Source organism: Rhinatrema bivittatum, chromosome 1, assembly GCF_901001135.1.
Source record: "Rhinatrema bivittatum chromosome 1, aRhiBiv1.1, whole genome shotgun sequence".
In the NCBI taxonomy this organism is placed as follows: domain Eukaryota; kingdom Metazoa; phylum Chordata; class Amphibia; order Gymnophiona; family Rhinatrematidae; genus Rhinatrema; species Rhinatrema bivittatum.
In genome coordinates, this window is record NC_042615.1 from 144,860,312 (window position 1) to 144,881,025 (window position 20,714).

The 20,714-nt window shown below is 44.9% G+C and overlaps 1 protein-coding gene across 1 annotated transcript; it reads right to left on the reverse strand.

Annotated features, from left to right (window-relative positions):
• Positions 1-553: 553 nt before the first annotated feature.
• Positions 554-19,700, reverse strand: SLC10A4 (solute carrier family 10 member 4). Its single transcript, XM_029588066.1, is given in 4 exon segments — positions 554-2,334; positions 16,315-16,525; positions 19,013-19,271; positions 19,274-19,700. Coding segments are annotated over 4 exon segments (1,161 nt in total). The 5' UTR covers positions 19,446-19,700; the 3' UTR covers positions 554-1,815.
• Positions 19,701-20,714: the final 1,014 nt, after the last annotated feature.

Consider the following 20,714-nt stretch of genomic DNA (forward strand, 5'->3'; position numbering starts at 1 on the left):
GATTTTTGCGAGCTCCTGTTGCTTAAGCCAATGCCGTCCCCAGAAATGAAAAGCAATTAGGGCGCTGTCGCCGGGATGATGTGAAGTGGATGCGGCACCTCAGCGGCTGCCGCCGGGACCCATGACAGCCGCGTGCTTTCCCTGTTAGCCCGAGTGCACGGAAATAAGGGTCAGGAAATGTAGTGAAAAGGTATCGGCTTATATTATGTTTGGGGTTCCTTGTTAACCTGTATTTCCTTTTTTTTAAAACAGTCATGATCATAATTATAGGTGCACGTCTTTCAATTCACCAATAACTCCCCCTCCCCCACAACTCCCAGATCTACAAGGAATAAAACAGCTACAGAGAGGAGACGCAAGAATAAGAGCCCCAGTAGTGACCAAGGAAGGTGTGCGGGAATCTTTTCATATGTGTATGTAGTACTGGTGATTAAAATGTCCCCAGCTATTACTCTGTTAATGTCTGCAGTTCACTGAGCCTTTGATGAACACTTTATGCATCTTATTTGAAAAAAAAAACCCAAAAACTCAAGAAACTCCACAAGTATAACTTAACTTTTAATTCTTAAGCTTGCTTTCAAACCACTTTAATCAGCTATCAATACCCAGCAGGACTGCCAGGTTCCCCATGTTTTTGTAGTCTGAACAACACAGGTTATATTTGTCTTATTTACAATTAATACAATATATAATTTACAGACTCTGTTTAATTTGGTGTCCAGACAGGGGGGAGAATGCAAAGGCAGCTTCTTTGAGAAAGCGTTTATTGGCTTCTAGTACTTTCCGTAAGACTTGAGAATGCCCTTGCCGACGCTGGTTTATGGCCTAGCTGCTGGAGGACAGCTCTTTCTTTGGCTATTCCTGGGTTTTGAGCTTGCTTGCAGAGCACCGTGGGGTCTGCAGTCTTGACCCTTCCATTTGAACTGATGCAACATCTGAAGAAGGGAACTCTGGGGCTCTGCAAAGTTTATGAATTGCAACTTCATTCATTCATTTATTTATTTATTTATTTATTTTTACTTGGTCCTTTAAAATGCCTCACAACTCCCTGACACTCCAGTTTCTCCAGAACTAGAAGAGCACTAGAGAGTGAGACACCACAGTATATTAGGGGAGAGCAGAACGGTAGCACTGGATTCAGGTCTTCCTTGGGCTCTGTTACCCTCAAATTTCACTTGCAAACAGTGACTTAGTGCGGTTTCAAATTGAGTTAATGCCAGGGGGTTCTGAATTGCCTTTATGAATGAACTGACAACTGTTTACTTTGCAGGGTCGTCCATCAGAGCTGCCATCACGTCTGGCTCAGAGTAGGGCCCGCAGGCTGCTTAAATACTGCTTTTCTCTGGCTGCTTAATTGGTACAATAAGCAAAAAGTTATGCGGGGGAAGAGGTTAGAAATCACCCGTTCACAGCAAGGGTTCTAAAGATCCAACAAGTAAGTGATTTATTTCTTCATCAATCCCAAATAAATTCAGTCATACAAAACAAGAATTCGTCCCCCCAACACCGCCGTGTTTCGCCTTGAGGCTTCATCGGGAGGATCAGATCCCTCCAGATAACATCCAGATATAACGTGTCGGTGGAGTTACGATTTCTAACCTCTTCCCTGCACAGCATTTTGCTTATTTATGCTGCAAGGTGCGGGGGGTCATTCCTGTAGCCACTCCTCCTGTTGATACTTTGCAGTAAGTTGCCTTCGGGAGGCGCCATTATCCTGGATAAAGAAGGCAAACCGATCATACGAGTGAAGGAAATGAGTGCGGATCTGGACATGGTTTAAGCAGCCCGTACTATCGCTCGGCGGATGTCTCCTTTCTAGAGGGCGGTTTCTGTGGACTCCATCACGCCAGGGCTGGGCTCCTCTCCCGTGACTGTGCCGTAAGAGACATCTGCTGTTTCCTCATCTTTTAGCTTCCTGTAAGAGATGTCTGTGTCTTCTTCCTCCTCCAGAGGCTCTTGCTTGTGCAGGATCTCTTTTCGGTACACCTTATAGGCGAGCACATAGATCCCCGCCTCTGCGGACTGGAACAGGGCGTACAGTAAGGGAAACATGTACATACTGCCTATGATCTGAGGCGGGAAGGTAAGTTTGAGGATAGCTGTGCACAGCTGGACATTTTGGCAGCCTGTTTCCAGGGATACTGTTCTCTTGCTGTTAGGGGGCAGGTGGAACAGAGACCCCAGGCCATACCCTAATACATAGCCCACCAATGGCATGAGGAGGGCCACGATATAGACGGAGGGAGGAATTGTTGCCAGAAGTTCAGGTCCCAGCATAGTACTGGTCAGAATGAAGAGGGTCACCAGGCTCACCAACAAAGACCATAGGGAAATCTAAACAAAAAAAAATAAAATACAGATTGAAATCATCATCCAGTATTTCGAATAGAGTCATTTTTCTATTTACCTGTTCTTGTTGTCTGTGGGCTATTTTACCTCTAGCAGGGAGCAATGCTAGTCTGAATCAAAGTTTACAGAGAGGCTATGGTGGATTACTTTTGAAAGAACATTACTGTAAGTGAACATGGTAATCACAACAGGAGCCTGTGACTTTGAAATTGCATCTGTTTTAAAAAGGGCAGTCCTTTAGATTTTTAATGTAGTTCTCTGATTGATAGTGGCAACTTGGCTTCTAATGTTGCTGCAGTTCCATATAAGGGGTCAGCCTGTCCTACAGTGACATTTCTGCATTTCCATATAAGGAGCCACATCCTGTAGTGACATCATTTGTAGTTCCATATAAGGATCCATAACCCTGCAGTGACATCACTGCAGTTCCATACAATGAAACGCAGTCCTGCAGTGACACCATTGGAATCAATTACAAGAAAAACATTACAAAAAAAAAAGAAGAGAGGCTTTTGATTATGTGGGCTTAGCGCAATCTTGCAATATGAGTTTCCTTTTTTTTATGTTACGTTGTGTTTTCGTATGGTTTACTTGTAAGAACATAAGAAATTTAAGAAAAACAAGGAAAGATTCCCAAATAACTGTAATTCTCTTGATTGATTTATTTAAAAAATAAACATTCAAAACCTACAAACACAGCATCAGATGTGATACAGGTGATTTTGATGCAATCTACCCTCTCTTGCCACGCAATGGGCTGCAAACAGTGTCAGAGAAATGCACCCTGTTTTTTATTCATTTGCTGGTCCACAAAAATCCCATGGTGTACCTAACTACCCGTAACCTATTCTTATAAAAAAATATATACAGCGGAATACGAATGAATTCTAATTAAATACTTACAGGGATACAAATTCCTTATACCACATCTCCTCAAATTGTTCAAAAAAGGTTCCAACGCCTGCCTCAGGGATACGAATAACTTTTATACCACATCTCCTCAAATTTTTTGGAATAAGTTATTCGTATCCCTGAGGCAGGCGGTGGAACACCAAAACATAGACCTGTGCTGGACTGGGCATATTTTTCAAACACAACAGTTTTAAATCAGTTGACTGTGATGGACAGTTTGGTGAGCTAAGTGGCTCTTTATTTTTGTTAGAAGACTAGGTTATGGGTAGTTAGGTACGCTATGCAATTTTTTAGGGACCGGCAAATGAATGAAAAACGGGTTCGTTTCTCTGACACTGTTTGCAGCCCACTGCACGGCAAGAGTGGGTGGACTGCATCAAAAGCACCTATATCACATCTGATGCTGTGTTCGTAGGTTTTGAATATTTATTTTTAAATCAATCAGTTATTTGGGAACCTTTGCCTTGTTTCTTTAGATTTGCATTAGAGTTCCTGCTCTTTCATGGTTTGTTACAGAGCATAAGAAATACCATACTGGGTCAGAGCAGAGGCCCATCAAGCCCAGCATCCTGTCCCCGACAGTGGCCAGTCCAGGTCACAAGTACCCAATAGGATCCTAAAGAATAGATTCAATCCTTCTTGCTCATAATCAGGGATAAGCAGTGGCTTTACCAAGTCTATGCAGCTTTATTTATTTATTTAAAAGTCTTAAAATCCACTACTTCCAACATAACAGCATTCAGCGCAGAGTACAATGTGCCCTACATAAAAACATTAGTTAAGACCGCACAAGACAGCTAATAATGGTTTATGGATTTCTTTCCTCCAGGAACTTGTCCAAACCCTTTTTAAACCCAACTATGCTAACTGCTTTCACCACCTCCTCTAGCAACAAGTTCCACAATTTAATTGTGCACTGAGTAAACTAAATGTATCCAATTTATTTTATATGTAAGGCTGTTTATTGCAAAAATAGAACAAATGTTTAACATACCGGACTCTGGAGCATGTCAAACTACAGAAAGAAATACAGTCATGCTAGCTTTTTCCATTTTATATTTCATCCCTCCATAAGATCCCAAACTCTAGTAACCCACCCAACCCGCCCCTTGAACGCAGATATCTGAACCAAGAATACAGCTGAGGTACAGGATCAGACTATTATTTAGAAGGTTCCAGTGCAATCAGGGGTAATTGATCAGGGTACTTCTGGCTCTGGGGGATAATCGCTGTAAATAAACACCCCAAATATCAATAAAGACCTGTTTAGATTTAAATGAGCATGCGGTGGTTTGATTCTCCATCTGCATAAGGGCGTGTAACTTGTTTCACCAAAGCCAGAAGCTCGGAGGATCAGGAACCCACCAATGCAACAGTGTGCCTTTTTTGCAATCAGGCAGGCTTTCCAAAATAAAAGTCATTTGTCCCGTCCTCCAAGTTACATCAAAAAGGGCACCCTCAGTTATGAAAACCACTGGTTGGTCTACTACAAGAGATAAGTATCTGCAAATCGTACCCCAGAAGGTTTGGATACGTCCGCAGCCCCAGAAACAATGGCCGAGGGAACCTCTGTCCATCTGACATTTACTACACTGATCAGAGTTTAAATAACCCAGCCTATGCAGCCAGGCTGGAGACAGGTATGCTCTACGCAAAAACTTGTATTGCATCTCCCGCAGGTCAGAATCCTCTGTCAGCTCGGGTATTCTCTTAATAGTAGATAGGATAGAGAAATCAGTCAAGGAAGCTATATCCGCCTTCCACTTCGAATGCAGATCGTCACAAGGGATCTCCATGGCAGTGTTAAGCAATGATTTACGGATACAAGAGATTCCCATCCGCCTCGGAATTTCTAGCTGGAAAAATTCCTCCAATCGATCTATAAAAGCATCCCGAAGATGAGATTTTTGCAGAGAGCAGACTGAGTTGGAGATATGCGAAGAAAGATTTAGGGGAGAGCACAAAATGTGAGGACAGATCTTGATAAGAGTGTATGACTCCCTTGGAGTCCACTACCTGAGAAAGAGCAGACACACCTTTTTGCTCCCATTGAGAGAAATATGAGAGCTGAGGACCAGGGGTAAAGCCCGAATTCCCCCTAAGGCAGGAGCCCAGATTCATGAGGATATTGGCTTATCCTAGAACAAAGAAAAGTCCAAACCTTGCACAGCGAAGTAAAAATAAAATTACCACAAAGAGAAAGGGGCAGACAAACCGGATGTAAGGGATGGATCAGTTCCCTCTTCAAGTCTAGCGGGGTGAAATGCTGGGAGTTAAATAACCAGTCCTTCACGTGGCATAGTAGACACACCATGTTATATTCCACTAAATCTGTTGGAAGTAGGTGAGAAAGGCATCACTGCGTCCCTCGTGTGAATTGACCACAATATACTTAGCCCCCAGTTTATGCTTAACCAGGCTGGCCAATAATTTCCCTGTTTTACTACCATATTGGAAAAGTTGAAATTTATAATAAAACATAGATTTGACCATGCTCTGATGTAGGAGAGTGTTCAAAGTTATCAAAGAGGTGAGAGATTTCATCCTAGCCTGATCAGAGTATCCCTGACCCAGATGCTGCCGATTACTACGTACTTGTCGTTCCAACTGCAGGAGTCTGGCATCTAGCACCTTTCGCCTATGAGCTAAATAGGCGATGATCTCACCTCAGAGCACCACCTTGCTCACATCCCAAAAAAGAGTGGGAGTGTCAACATGTGCTTTATTATGCTCTGCATACTCATCGCTGCTATAAAAATTCTTGGAAACAAACATCTTTAGCCAAAAACGAGGGAAAACGCCCTGCAAGCCAGTCCCCCATTGAAACTCCACTCAAATCAAGGCATGGTCAGATATTGTTAGTGGGCCGATTTCTGCAGTCAGCACTTGGGGAAAACATTTTGTGTAAAGAAAAGATAATCCAGATGCGACTGTGTGGCATGGGCCCGGGAAATGTGTGTAATCTCCTCCAAACGTCTAAAAGGCTCAAATGTTTACATAGCAAGAGAAGACCCTTATGGGGTGAGGGTCTTTCAGCTGGGTTAGGATGAGATTGGTCCAACTGGGGATCACATACTGTATTGAAATCACCCCCAAGGACCAGAGAAGTAGATGATGCATCTTGCAGCAGCCGGTGAAGAGAAAGAGAAAAAATTGTTTATCGTATTGATTTGGGGCATAAACGTTTCAAAGAGTGAGCGGCTGCCCTTGTAAAGTCCCTTTAATCATCAGGATCAATGGTGGTAGCAATATGCTGAAAGTATAGCGATTTATGCAATAATATGGCAACTCCCACCCTCCAGTTTATTTTAAATGTGCTACCTATTTGCTTCATGCAGTGTCCCCTAGACCTAGTACTATTGGAAAGGGTAAATACAGTATCTGTTCCCTGTATGCCTGTTCCACCACAGTCATGATTTTATGGACCTTAATGAAATCTCTCAGCTGTCTCTTCTCCAGGCTGAAGAGCCCTAACCTGTTTAGTCTTTCCTCACAGGGGAGCTGTTCTATTCCCTTTATCATTTTGGTCGCCCTTCTCTGCACTTTTTCCAGTTCCACTATCTGTTTTTTGAGGTGGGGTGATCAGAGCAGAACACAGTACTCAACATTTTTATTTTACATTGCTTTCCTTATAATGCCTAACTTTCTATTTGCTTTTTTCGACTGCCACTGCACATTGAGCCAAGGATTTCAACGAATTGTCCACCATGACTAAGATCCTTTTTCTGTTTGGTGATGCCTATTTCATAATCCAGCATCATGTATCTATAGTTTCAATTATTCTTCCCTATATGTAGTACTTTGCACTTGTCCACATTAAATTTAATCTGCTGTTTAGATGCCCAGTCTTCAAGGTTTTCTTATAGTTCCTTACAATCGGCTTGTGATTTAACTACTTTGAATAATGTTTTGATATCTGAAAATCTGATAAACTCACTCATCATTTCCTTTTCCAAATCATTTATAAATATATTAAAAAGTACTGGTCCCAGTACAGATCCCTGGCACACTCCACTGTTTACCTTTCTTCATTGAGAGAAATGACCATTGAATCCTAGTCTCCAGTTACCAATCCACAATTCCTGATCAGCCTCTCATGAGGGACTTGTCAACCATCTTTTGAAAATCCAGATAAACTACATCAACTGACTCACCCTTGTCCACATATTTTATTAAACCCATCAAAAAAATCTAACAGATTTCCCCTTTGCTATATCCATGTTGGCTCTGCCCCATTAATCTATGTCTATCCAGTAATTTTGTTCTTCAGAGTACCTTCTACCATTTTGCTCAGTACCAATGTCAAGTTTACTGGTCTCTAGTTTCCTAAATCACCTCTTTGAACCCGTTTTAATAATGGGCATTATGTTGGCCACCCTCCAATTCTCAGGTACCATAGCTGAAGTTAGAGATTACTAGTACTATGTCTGCAATTTCATTTTTTAGTTCTTTCAGAACACTGGGATGTATACCATCTATACCCAGTGATTCGTTATTCTTTAGTTTATCAGTTGGCTCTATTACATTTTCCTGGTTTGATTTGCTTCAACCTCTGAATCTTCACCATCAAATCTTTATAATGTTGAGAAATACAAAATTTAAAAACAACGAAGGGAAAAGTACATTTTTTTAATATCAGACGCTGTTTCTGAAATGAGTGCCTCCCATGATAGATAATTGTGGTGCTTATCTACAGTAACATTCTTAATGCACACAAAAGACATGCAAGGCCCATCTTGGAAAATTATTGTGCAGAAAATGTGCCTTCCCTCTATGGTATAAGCAAGCTGTGGTCTATGGGAATGAGTCCTAAAAAACAGGTAAGATATTTCCCTGGGCAAGGAGACAGGAGCAGTCTCTGGCAGGAGGCACCAAGAAGATTTATTTATTTATTTATTTATTTATTTATTTAAAGTCTCTTATATACCGATGGCCGTTCGCACATCGCATCAGTTCACAATGAACAAAAACCTTTGGGCAGCACCCTTACATATAACCGATAACAATACAAATAACCAGGGGAGTAGGGAATGCAAATTAATAGATCAATAAATAGTGGAGACTATAAATATAACGTACAATAACAACTATATACAAAGCATCAGTAGTCATAAAAGCACAAGTCATAAATCGTTGGTCATAAGGCATTCTTAGTTGTAGATTGGCTTGTCAGAAACTTATGAAAGTCGCGCATGCTATTTAAAGCTATACATGCTTTGAAATAACTTCATTTCATCAATCTCAGTTAGTACCGTGCAGGCACTGCAATTAGGAGTCCAGCCCATTGGGTGAGTGACACTGATACCATTCAGACAGATTTTATAATTACATTTAGTAACGATTTATTGGGAGTAGGGGAATAGGAGGAGAACTGAGAAGCAATATAAAGTTTAAATTCAGATTAGTTCCATAAGGGCCCAACAACAACAAAATGTCCATTTTTTTGAAATACAAAAGATCAGGGGCAGATCAGCCCAAAGAGCCTGAGATATCAATTCTCATTTTGTGCCTATCATGAAAACCGTTCATGCATCAGGCTCCGATGGTTTGGGTGCAATAAATGCCATAGAAAAAGTTGAAATCTTGGACATAGATGACAACCGTTGCGCCTGAGAAAGGACTCGGTCTGCAAAGCTGAGAAATACCCTTCAAACAGTCTTGCTGCCAGGGCTGCTGTGGTCTGTTTTGTGCTCAATAATTTCCTCAAAGAATAACTGGAGCTTTACCTGAAATGCAGGCAAGCAGGATCTAAGGGGCCTTCAAAACACAGCAGCAAAGTGGACCACATGCCAGGGCTTTAGATTGCACTGCAGGCATTTAAAATAAAATAATAAAACAAGCTGTTTTGTGAAAGCGTCCTTTGTAGGTGTGCTTTCCTTCTGTTTGCCCATAGTAACAGGATAGGAGCACTTTCAGTATTTCCCGTGTTGTTAGTAGGATTGAACTTACTAATGTACTACCGAGCTGAGTTCAGGCAGTATGTGGTTTGAGGCCTGCCCTTGAGTACAGGACAAGTATGGACTGGGGCTTAAACATGTTCTATATAATTCATCACATAGTAGATGCTGGCAGATAAGAACCATTTGGCCTCCCACTGGCTTGTCTGGTTGAGGCTGCCTACATTGTTGTATCTAAGGTCATCTCCCAACTGCCAGCTAAACCAGCTGAATCTCCTGCAGAAAATCTCTCCTCCTTTTTGTCCTTGGCTGAGATAAAAGCCAAGTCAGCCAGCTGCCCATGCTGGGAAACTTTCCATTCCCCCCCCCCCCCCCCCATTACATCAGAGAAGGAATCAAAAGCCTTGCAATTGCTACGTGCTGGCAGGGCCGGTGCATGCATATTTGGCACCTTAGGCGAACCTTTGGCCATTCACACCCCTCCCCTGGCTCCAGCACAGCACTCACTTCTTTGATGGCATTGGCTGTGGTAGAGCTCCCTTCTAGACATCACAGTGGCAGGATTTTGCCACCCCCAAAATCTTGGCGCTCTAGGCAAGGCCTAATGGGAGCACCAGCCCTGCGTGCTGGTTGACCTTGCTTCCTTTTCATGGGAGCTTGACAGAGCCATCTTCTGTGCAAATCAGCTTTGTCACCTCCCTTTGTGTCCCTCTGCTCTTTTGAGTGGTTGAGCTTATAGCTTTCCACATCTAGATCTACATTCAGTCCCTCTTTCTTTTCCCTACCTCACTTCCACCCTGCTTTTATCACTGCCCTCATTATCGGTCCCAAGCATGCTTAAATGCAATGTTATGGGTCTCTGCTATGAGACAGCATAAGTCCATGGGGCTTGGATGCTGTTGTCTGTGGAGACTGTTCCTTCATTTGGAATGGGACACATAAGAAGTGAAAAGTAGGAATATTCCCTGCTTGATGTAATTTGGGAGATTTATGTAAGATTTACGTAACATTTACGGAGTTGCATTTGTTTTCAAACCAAATGAAAAAACAATGCATTTTCTTTTTATAGAAAATGAAATGAATAAAAACCCTGCCAAAATTTGTTTCTTTTAGTTTCAGAAATGAAAAACCCCATCCCCACCAACATTAAAAAATTAAATTACATCCCCCTCTCCCGGGCCTTCCTCTCTATCCCCGGATGCCACGTTACCTCATCTCTGGGGCTTTGAGTAGTCGAAATGAGGCAGCAGTGAGATCCCACTGGGTCCGTTTTCAAAAACCTACGGCATTACCGCAAGCAGCCAAGCACGAAAACAGCACCAGCCTCAAGGCCGGTCGCCGCCATTTTGAAAGCAGAGCGGGTGGGGCAGGAGCAAGTCCTGTTTCCACTCCTGGCATCCCAGAGACTGGGTAAGTGGCATCCGGGGAGAGTGGGAGAAGCAGGGGCTGCTGGGGGGGGGGGTTAGCGTGGAGCTAGGGTCCCTCTTTTCCTATTGTGTTTAGCTTTTCCTTTTGCCTGGGGTGTTTATTTCATTTCTGATAAACAAAATGAAATGATAAAAATATCAAACAAAATGGAGAATGAATAAAAACAAATCAAAGAAGACACAGCAAAATGAAAAATGCTTTCTCTGCGCACCCTTAGGAAGAATTTGCTTTCATAAAATGAAAGAAAGGGGACATGGACAAGAGCCTTTAGAGGTTTTTCCAATTCTGAACAAGAAAACTTCCTTAGGCAATACAAAGTTGAAAGACATATTGGAAACAGGAGACCGGGACACAGGCATTAAAATTGGCTATGAAACAAAGATCAGACACTACAGAGAAGAAAATAAAGACCATCCTTTGGAGCAAATATTGGCTCTATTTTCTGAATAAGCAGCAACTAGCTAGACATATCTGCTCCTTGGCATTTTTTTCTCAAGCTTAACTACCTATGCACAGTCCAAACATCTTTGCTAAAAAGATGTTTGGACTGTGCATAATTTCTTGCACACAGGAAAGACATTAAATTAGTGAACAAGATACGCACTAGAAGGCAGAAAGTACAGTAAATCGCAAAGAGCTCAGCATTTGCATATATCGAGCACGTCACAAAGCTGCTGTCAGTCAGATCAGAAATCAATGCTAGGACAAGAAGAGGTTGATCATCTCATCGGCTCCTATTTTGTATTGCTAAGGATTAATTGCAGCAATAGCAATGATAACTGATTTGTAGCGTGCCATCACTGGGATTTATAGCGAGATCCCATTGCAGCCACCTCTCAGGTGGATGTCACAGCTGCATAAAGTTGCTACATGATGACTTGTAAACAGGACCATCCTTTGGGGGAGGGTGGGGGGACAAGGGGGCAAACCAGGTCAATTTCCCCTGGCCCTAGGCTTTGGACCCCTCCAGCCATCACATCAGGAGAGCCAGTGGGCTGGAGCTGATGAGGGCAGGGGCTGTCCATTGTGCCCCCTCCCAGACCGGCTGGCCGGCCAGGTGCTGCTGCCTCTTTCTCTCTCTCCCTTCCTTCTGACCTGGCCACTGTCAGCCCTGCGGCGGCCCTGGATTTGTCAATAGGCACCCTTTACGCCTGTGCCTAGGGCGGCAAACATTTAGGGGCAGCAGCCCGGCTAAGATTTGCTGCCTTCCAGCTCTGCTGGATTTCATTCATCACTGAACAGCCCTCTGCTACTCTGTAACAGTCCCTTACAGGAGGGTGAAAGCAACAAAAGTGCCCAGGGGCAGCAGAATCTTAAATCCCACCCTACCTCTGTGGTCTCCCCATTGCTCCTGCTCCTTCTGCCAGCCTTCCAGATGCTGGCCGGAAATAAACTTTAGAGCCAGCAGAGCCCTACTGTCCAGAAGATGTTGGCTTTTAAAGGGTCACCACCCTCAACCAAGTAGCTAAAAAAAACCCAAGCTTAGCCTGGCTAGTGCTGCATCCAAGTTTGTTTATTTTTATTAATATGTATTTATATTCCACCTTTTAAGCCACTTCAAAATGGATTACATTCAGGGCAATATCTAAGGCACAGGTCAGCAAGGTGAGGAGGAAACCCCACCCACTCTCTTATCCCCTTCCTTTCAATTTCTGGGGGAGGGTTCAGCCTACTCAGGCACATTTGTCCCAGGCCCTGCATCCCTTTAGAGTCAGCCTTGTGGTTGCAGCAGAAGCTTCAGTGGTTATTCCTAGTCGTACTATCCTCATTCACTTTTACAACTGTCTGAAATGAAGAACAAAGAAGATAAAGTAGGATTTGAATGTAGGAATTGCCAGTTGTTACTTGTTTAACTCTAACCAGGAATAGTTGAGGGGTTAGAGCGGAAGGCTGAAACCCATGGAAGGCACAGTTCAAATCCTGCTTCTTCTCTTGATGTGACCTTGGGTAAATCTCTTCACCCTCCCTTACCCTGAGTACAAATTTAGAGCCTGATTTACGAAGGCCTTTTGCCCTTTTTGTGTCTATAGGGAAAAAAAACAGTAAATTAGTTCCTTAAATCATAAGCCCTCTTTGGGACAGGAACATAAGACTTGTTTTACTGGGTCAGACCAAAAGTCCATCAAGCCCAGTATTCTGTTTAACAAACAGTGGCCAATCCAGGACACAAGAACCTGCCAGGATCCCAAGGGGTACACAGATTCCATGCTGCTTATCCCAGGGATAAGACGTGGATTTCCCCAAACCCTCCTTAAAAATGGTTTATGGACTTTTCTTCCAGGAACTTGTCTAAACCTTTTTTAAACCCAGCTACGCTAACATCTTTCATCACATCCTGTGGCAACGAACTCCAAAGTTTAATTATGCATTCAGTAAAAAAAAATATTTTCTCTTATTTGACTTAAATGTATCACCTAGTAACGTCATTGAATGTCCCCTAGTCTTTGTATTTTGTGAAAGAATAAACAACTGATTAACATTTGCTCATTTCATTCCACTCATTACTTTATAGATCTCTATCATATCTCCCCTCAGCCGTCTCTTCTCTAAACTGGAGTCCTAACCTCTTTAGCCTTTCTTCATATGGGAATTGTCTCACCCCTTTATTATTTTAGTCTTCCTTCTCTGTAAGGTTCCTAATTCTGCTATGTCTTTTTTGAGATGTGATGACCAAAACGGCACACAATACTCAAGGTGCAGTCTCACCATGGAGTGATACAGAGGCATAATGACACCCTCTGTTTTATTCTCCATTCCTTTCCTCATAATTTCTATAATTCTATTTGCCTTAATGGCTGCTGCTGCACATGGAGCAGAGGATTTCAGCATATTATCCATGATGACGTCTAGATTCTTTTCTTAGGTATTGATTTAATTACCTTTAGTATCTAATTTTGTTATCTTTGCATTTATTATTGTAACCTGTCTTATCCCCTAACAAGAGTGGGGATGAGATAAGGATTAGGTTTGCCTGATGTAAATAGTTAATTTTATGCTTAAATCACGTCAGGCCCTATCCTGGTGGGAGGAGGGGAGCAGGATATAAATAGGAGAACAGAACAGAAATCTGTGGCCCTTACCATGGTTTTGCAGGATAGTGGGAGCCTTGCTATGGTTAAATCCTGCTGGTTTATGAACAGAGAGCTATCCTCCTTTTACTGCTATAGCTAATCCCTAACACCTTGAATTTGGGCCTGCAAAGGTAGCAATGAAATGCAATATCCAAATTCCGGCAAACACGGAGTAATCCTAGTGCAGAGATAATGTGAGGGGCAGCTTTACAGGCCTATTAAGCTTTGTTTCACTCTCTGTTTTCTTGCCTCTTGGAAGGTAAGACTTGAACACGGTAACATCTATTTAGGCGACTATTGTACAAGCAATTAAATTCACGTTTTTCTTTCTTGAATTAAAGGCAGTATTTGTTTTTCAAACATTCGTTATTCTGTATTCTCCTTGTTTGTATCTCCATTTACCTGGCTTGTTCCCAGTTACAGTCCACTCTTAAGTATCATGGTAGCACACATTTTGTCTTTTGATTTTCTCTTACGTTCAAGCCTGCAAGCACAGCTTTGCAGCTCCCGATCATTCTCGTGCGCTTCTCTGGTTTATGACTTGTCTGCCGTGTAAAGATCTGACGAGGAGCCTTAGCCTTATTTGCTTGTCTGTCTGTCTGATGCACACTGGGGTGCCCTAAAAGGGAGCGCTTTGTGTTTTATCCCGAAGTTACTGTTTATACTTAAGAAAGTGAATCACAACACGATAGGTTTTTTCCTTATGGTGCACGGAAATATAAATAATTCTGTTCTGAAGAAATGTAAAAAAAAGAAAACCAACCTTGGGGGGACCTGCCGACACCGTAGTAAGAAAACGAATCCCCGGGTTGAGCGCTGTGCAATAGCATTTCCTTGCTAACCCTAAGTCTTTGCATCATCTGGGATCCCTGATAAATGTGGGGAGTAATCTCTCGGCGCCGCGGGGTAACGCCGCCTCCTGCCTTTTATTGCAGCCTCGGCTCTGTTCCTTAAGGCGTCCACGCCCTGAGCCTTATCAAGAGTGGAGTTTGATTAAAAAAAAAAAGAGCTTCTCCTTCCTCACACATTAAATCCAAATTTTAGTTTGGTTTTGACAACACTAGCTTATAACATCGGCCGGTAAAAAAAATAATAATAATAATAATAATAGTTTCATTTTAAATAAGTTCAACCGACAGGAAACATTTTGAAATATATATATATTTATATATTAAGCAGAAAGTGCAGAAGCAATCTTTTCAGGCGCCGGGCATATCTTAAATTATAGCGTCACATCCCCCCCCCCCCCCGCCGCTCCGGAGAAGACGATGTGACGCTGCGCAGCTCTAATACCCGAATCCCCCGCTGAAAAGAAAGGGCTTCCCGCGTCGGCATCGCTTGTGGCTTCTCAGTGATCCCCACCCCGCACTGTGTGGAATCGGAGCGGGCTTTGCTTGTTCCCCGGGTGCTTAATTGCACTTTGCAAGAGGCAGAGCTCTCCCTCCCTCTCAAGTCTGGCACTGTAGAGTAGACCCAACCTTTCTAATACCGAGGAGTGCACTAATGGGCGATATACCTGTAGGAGTGCAAGTTGTGTTTCGCTTTTGGATTGCTTTCCCTTAGGCATGAAAGGCAATTTGGATAGGAAGACCCTGTCCGTAACAGGATTTGCCCAGAAATAGGTACAGTCAACTTGCTGGGGGTTGCCAGTGTTGTTATGAGTCACAGATTTCTTTCTGCTCCAAACAGGGAATATTAACATCTAAACTGCTGCAGCAATATGGAGCCAAGTCAAGCCTCTCATGCTGGCAGTTGGGTTATAACCCTAGCAGTATGGACTGACCTCATCTACTTCCTTACAGTCAATGAATTATGGAGCCAAGTCAAGCCTCTCCTGCTGGCAGCTGGGTTATATCCCTAGCAGTGTGGACTGACCTCATCTATTTCCTTACAGTCAATGAATTATGGAGCCAAGTCAAGCCTCTCCTGCTGGCAGCTGGGTTATATCCCTAGCAGTGTGGACTGACCTCATCTATTTCCTTACAGTCAACAATTATGGAGCCAAGTCAAGCCTCTCCTGCTGGCAGCTGGGTTATATCCCTAGCAGTATGGACTGACCTCATCTACTTCCTTACAGTCAATGAATTATGGAGCCAAGTCAAGCCTCTCATGCTGGCAGTTGGGTTATATATAACCCTAGCAGTATGGACTGACCTCATCTACTTCCTTACAGTCAATGAATTATGGAGCCAAGTCAAGCCTCTCCTGCTGGCAGCTGGGTTATATCCCTAGCAGTGTGGACTGACCTCATCTACTTCCTTACAGTCAATGAATTATGGAGCCAAGTCAAGCCTCTCCTGCTGGCAGCTGGGTTATATCCCTAGCAGTGTGGACTGACCTCATCTATTTCCTTACAGTCAACGAATTATGGAGCCAAGTCAAGCCTCTCCTGCTGGCAGCTGGGTTATATCCCTAGCAGCATGGACTGACCTCATCTACTTCCTTACAGTCCAATGAATTATAGAGCTAAGTCCAGCCTCTCCTGCTGGCAGCTGGGTTATATCCCTAGTTGTATGGACTGACCTCATCTACTTCCTTACAGTCAAGTTCATCATTTGGTTGGGTGACTCCAGTCCCCTGAAAGCTGAGGCAGGAGACTGTGGGGGAAGGGCAAGGCAGGGTTCAATGCCAGATATGTCCTGAGGGGGGAGTCTTACCTTGAGCAGGAGGTCGGCAGCCCGGCTGTACCGGTAGCGAATGAAGACCCCCAGACCTATGGGCAGCAGGGTACTGCAGAGGGCCAGGCTCACGGTGCCCAGAGGCAGCAGCTGTACCAGGGGCGTGTTTAGCCAGGCCCGGCTGTAGATCCACAGACACAGGGGCATCAGCAGCAGGGCCAGCAGAGTAGAGGAGGTGGTCATGATGATGCTGTAAGAAAGCAAAGCAGATCCGCTTATAGTGTAGACTAGGGATGTGAATCGTTTTTTGACGATTTAAAATATCGTCCGATATATTTTAAATCGTCAAAAATCGTTAGAGCCGCGATACAATAACAATTCCCCCGATTTATCGTCAAAAAATCGGGGGAAGGGGGAGGGGAATGGGGAGGGCGGGAAAACCGGCACACTAAAACAACCCTAAAACCCACCCCGACCCTTTAAAATAAATCCCCCACCCTCCCGAACCCCCCCAAAATGCCTTAAATTACCTGGGGTCCAGAGGAAGGGTCCCGGTGTGATCTTTTACTCTCGGACCTCCGTGCGTTGTAGAAATGGCGCCGGCGCTACCTTTGACCTGTCATATGACAGGTCAAAGGTAGCGCCGGCACCATCTTGTTTTTTTGTCCCCCGATGTCAGGAGCGTAGAAGATCGCTCCCGGACCCCCGCTGGACCCCCAGGGACTTTTGGCCAGCTTGGGGGGGCCTCCTGACCCCCACAAGACTTGCCAAAAGTCCAGCGGGGGTCCGGGAACGACTTCCTGCACGCGAACCGTTTTTCCGTATGGAAAAACGATTCACGGTAGGAGATCGCTCCCGGACCCCCGCTGGACCCCCAGGGACTTTTGGCCAGCTTGGGGGGGGCCTCCTGACTCCCACAAGACTTGCCAAAAGTCCAGCGGGGGTCCGGAACGACCTCCTGCAGTCGAATTGTGTTGCCGTACGGCCGGCGCCATTTTGCCCCCCCAAGCTGGCCAAAAGTCCCTGGGGGTCCGGGAGCGATCTCCTATGCTCCTGCCGCGAATCGTTTTTCCGTACGGAAAAACGATTCGCATGCAGGAAGTCGTTCCCGGACCCCTGCTGGACTTTTGGCAAGTCTTGTGGGGGTCAGGAGGCCCCCCAAGCTGGCCAAAAGTCCCTGGGGGTCCAGCGGGGGTCCGGGAGCGATCTCCTACGCGCCTGCCGTCGGGGGACAAAAAAACAAAATGGCGCTGGCGCAACCTTTGCCCTGTCATATGACAGGTCAAACGTAGTGCCGGCGCCATTTCTACAACGCACGGAGGTCCGAGAGTAAAAGATCACACCGGGACCCTTTCTCTAGATCCCAGGTAATTTAAGGCATTTTGGGGGGGTTCGGGAGGGTGGGGGATTTATTTTAAAGGGTTGGGGTGGGTTTTAGGGATGTTTTAGTGTGCCGGTTTTCAATTTACACGATTTACACGATATTTAAAAAACCCAAACTGCGACGATCCGATTCCCTCCCCCTCCCAGCCGAAATCGATTGTTAAGACGATCGATCACACGATTCACATCTCTAGTGTAGACTAGTCAGAGACCCACTGCCCCACCCTCAGCCACCCAGACAGACCTGATTCTAGTTTTTAAAGCTCAGAGTGAAACAAAAAAAAAGCTTTTGAAAAAAAATTAGATCTGAATGGGAATTGTCCTAATAAATTATAGCACCGGCACGGATTTTAGGGTCCATATATTAGAACAAATGGCAGTGTCACCGGTTATCCTGCCATACTTTTTCACCGGAGACTAAGGTTTGATTTTTGCAATTTCATGATTACCGGCAACATTAAAATAGGATCGCTCGGCCATTAGGAGAGGTATAATCATATAAGAATACATCGCGAAAAGCAGGACACGTTTTCCTTTATGAGGGAGAGAAACGGTTTTCACCTAGTCCCGATGTGCTTCTTGCTGTCTGGCTTTACAAAATTCATCAAGACAGCGAGCGATCCGATCAAAGTGACAAATATCACGGGTGATCGGGTCCATGGAGAGCCCACGCAAACAAGTCCCACTCCACCGCAAACCGGGAGTAAGCGAATTTCGCAGGAGCGAACTTGATTGTATTTATTTATTTGCATTTCTGCATTTAGGGGCTACACTTTCACCAAAACGCAGCATCTAGGGCGACGGTAGCAGCTTTACCGGTAACCCGAGGAGTTCCCCTGCCCTCGGGAGTCATTTATATCGTTTCACGTTTCCTAGCTGAAACAAATAAGTGCTATTGATACGAAAAATGGGACTGGAATGCCTAAAATCTGTTGGGGTTTTTTGTTTTTTTTTTTCGTTTAATTCTAAAGGGAATCGAATTCCGAAACTGAATTGCCAGTTTCATAAAAGAGCACAAGCAGAGACCCTCTGGCATTGTTTTTCCAACTAGAAATTCTTTTCTAGGGTGTTCTTCTCACCAGCGTTTTATGAATTTGATCTGTCGAGAAAAAAAAAAAGCGACCGCAAGGGCCCGGCATATAGGAGCGAAGATGCAAGTCCATAGCGGAAAAGTGAAGTGGGGCAGGCTCTCTCCCTCCCTCCCATGCCCGCAGGGCTGGAGCATCTTCACCCATCCACTGATGCCCTGGCTGGCCGTAGCCAAGCAAGTTTCTATCCTCGCATCTGTTGCTTTCTCTCTCTCTCTCTCTCTCTCTTCTGCCATCCCTGCCCATCCCAGCCCCTCGGCCCCTACCTGAGGTTCATGTCCCCGTTGACCAGCACGGACAGGATGTTGGAGAGGTTCCCTCCGGGGCAGCAGCCGCACAGCAGCACGGCCACGGCGGCCACCTCGTCCAGCGAGAAGCAGAGGGCCAGCAGGAAGGCCACCAGGGGCATGAGCAGGAAGGAGGAGATGAGGGCCAGCAGCAGCCCCACGGGTCTCCGCAGGTGCTGCCCGAGCTGGCTCAGCTCCACCGCGCAGCCCAGGCCCAGCATGGCCGTGCACAGGGCGGCCCCACCAGGAGGCTGATGCCCTGGCTCAGCGGGGAAGCCCAGAAGGGCGGCGGCGGCCCCCCCGTCGGGCTCCCGAGCCCGCGGGCCGCGCCTGGGAGGTGGGTGCCGGGCTCCGAGCCCCAGGGCGGCGCGGGGGAGCCCGGGCTCTCGCGGCTCGTGCTGCTGTTTTCCATCTCCGGCGGATCCGCGCGGCTCTGCTCCGTCTCCTGGCGCAGTTCCTCTTCTCTATCTCCTCGCCAGCCCCAGCGCTGGGAGCCGGGGGGCGCGGTGAGAGAGAGGAGTTGCTGGTCCAGCCCTCAGGAAGGAGCGAGCCAGGCTCCCTGCCCTGCCCCCTCCCGCTCTCCTCCGCGGGGGCAGCAAACACAGCCTCCCTCCGCTCTCTCGCGGGATGTCCTGGGCTCCCACTCAGGAGGGATCCGGGTGCCCACTTTCAGATCGCATTAAGTGCCTATGGAAAAAAAACTCCAATCAACCAAAGTCCTTAGGCTTGGGCTCTAGACAAACATAGCCCGGGAGCCTCACAATTTCGCTCTCTTTTCTGTGCAAAACTGTTTTTTGGAAAACTTCTACATGGACAATTCTTAATTTTGAAATGCATGCATTCAGTAGCTGCTGATTTTTAAATACTAGCAATAGGTAACTTATTTAATTGTGTCGCACGTTTTTGTTTTTTTTTCTCCAAACTCATCGAGCAGGTGACATTTTCCTTATTGCTCTCTCAGTTGTGACATTGGATCTTGGTTTTTTGGCGCGGGCTGACTTATCCCCCTATGCTGCATGCAGGACATTCGCTACTGCAGAGGAAACAGCCGCCCGTTCACCTCCCCCTCTCTTTCACCCAATAACTGGGATACGTGCCAGATTTCTATTTGATTGATTTTGCCCTCCTGCATGATATCATTCATTTTCTGTAGCCATTCAAAAGGATAACGAAATTAAACAATAGTAACGCACTCACTAGCAAGGACGTCATTTACTGGGGAAGGGCGCCCTAATGGGAGGAGTTAGAAATGTGAGGCCATAACTCTTCATGGTATTAACAGGAAATACCTGACGGGGCGGGGGAGACGCTTTATTACTAACACCACCCCCCCCCCCCCCCTGGATTTTCACATTTAAAATACATTATAAAAATGAATTGTTTCAGTGTAAGTAGTGTTTTCAAACTCTCAGAGTGAATTATATATATAAAATATAATAATAATATAATAATATATATATAATTTTTTTTACTTAGGGTAAATAGAATGTTGGGCATTAGCCAAGAAGATTAAAGAATTCCCAGATCATTGTTTGGAGGCTTTTAAAATAAGCAATAATCCCAGAGGACCAGGACATTTATTGAAAGTAATCACTCAAGGGGAGACAGTGTAATTAAATAAACAGATTCCCCAGATATACTAAGGAGTTGTCTGATGACACAAGATGACACATACTTCTTA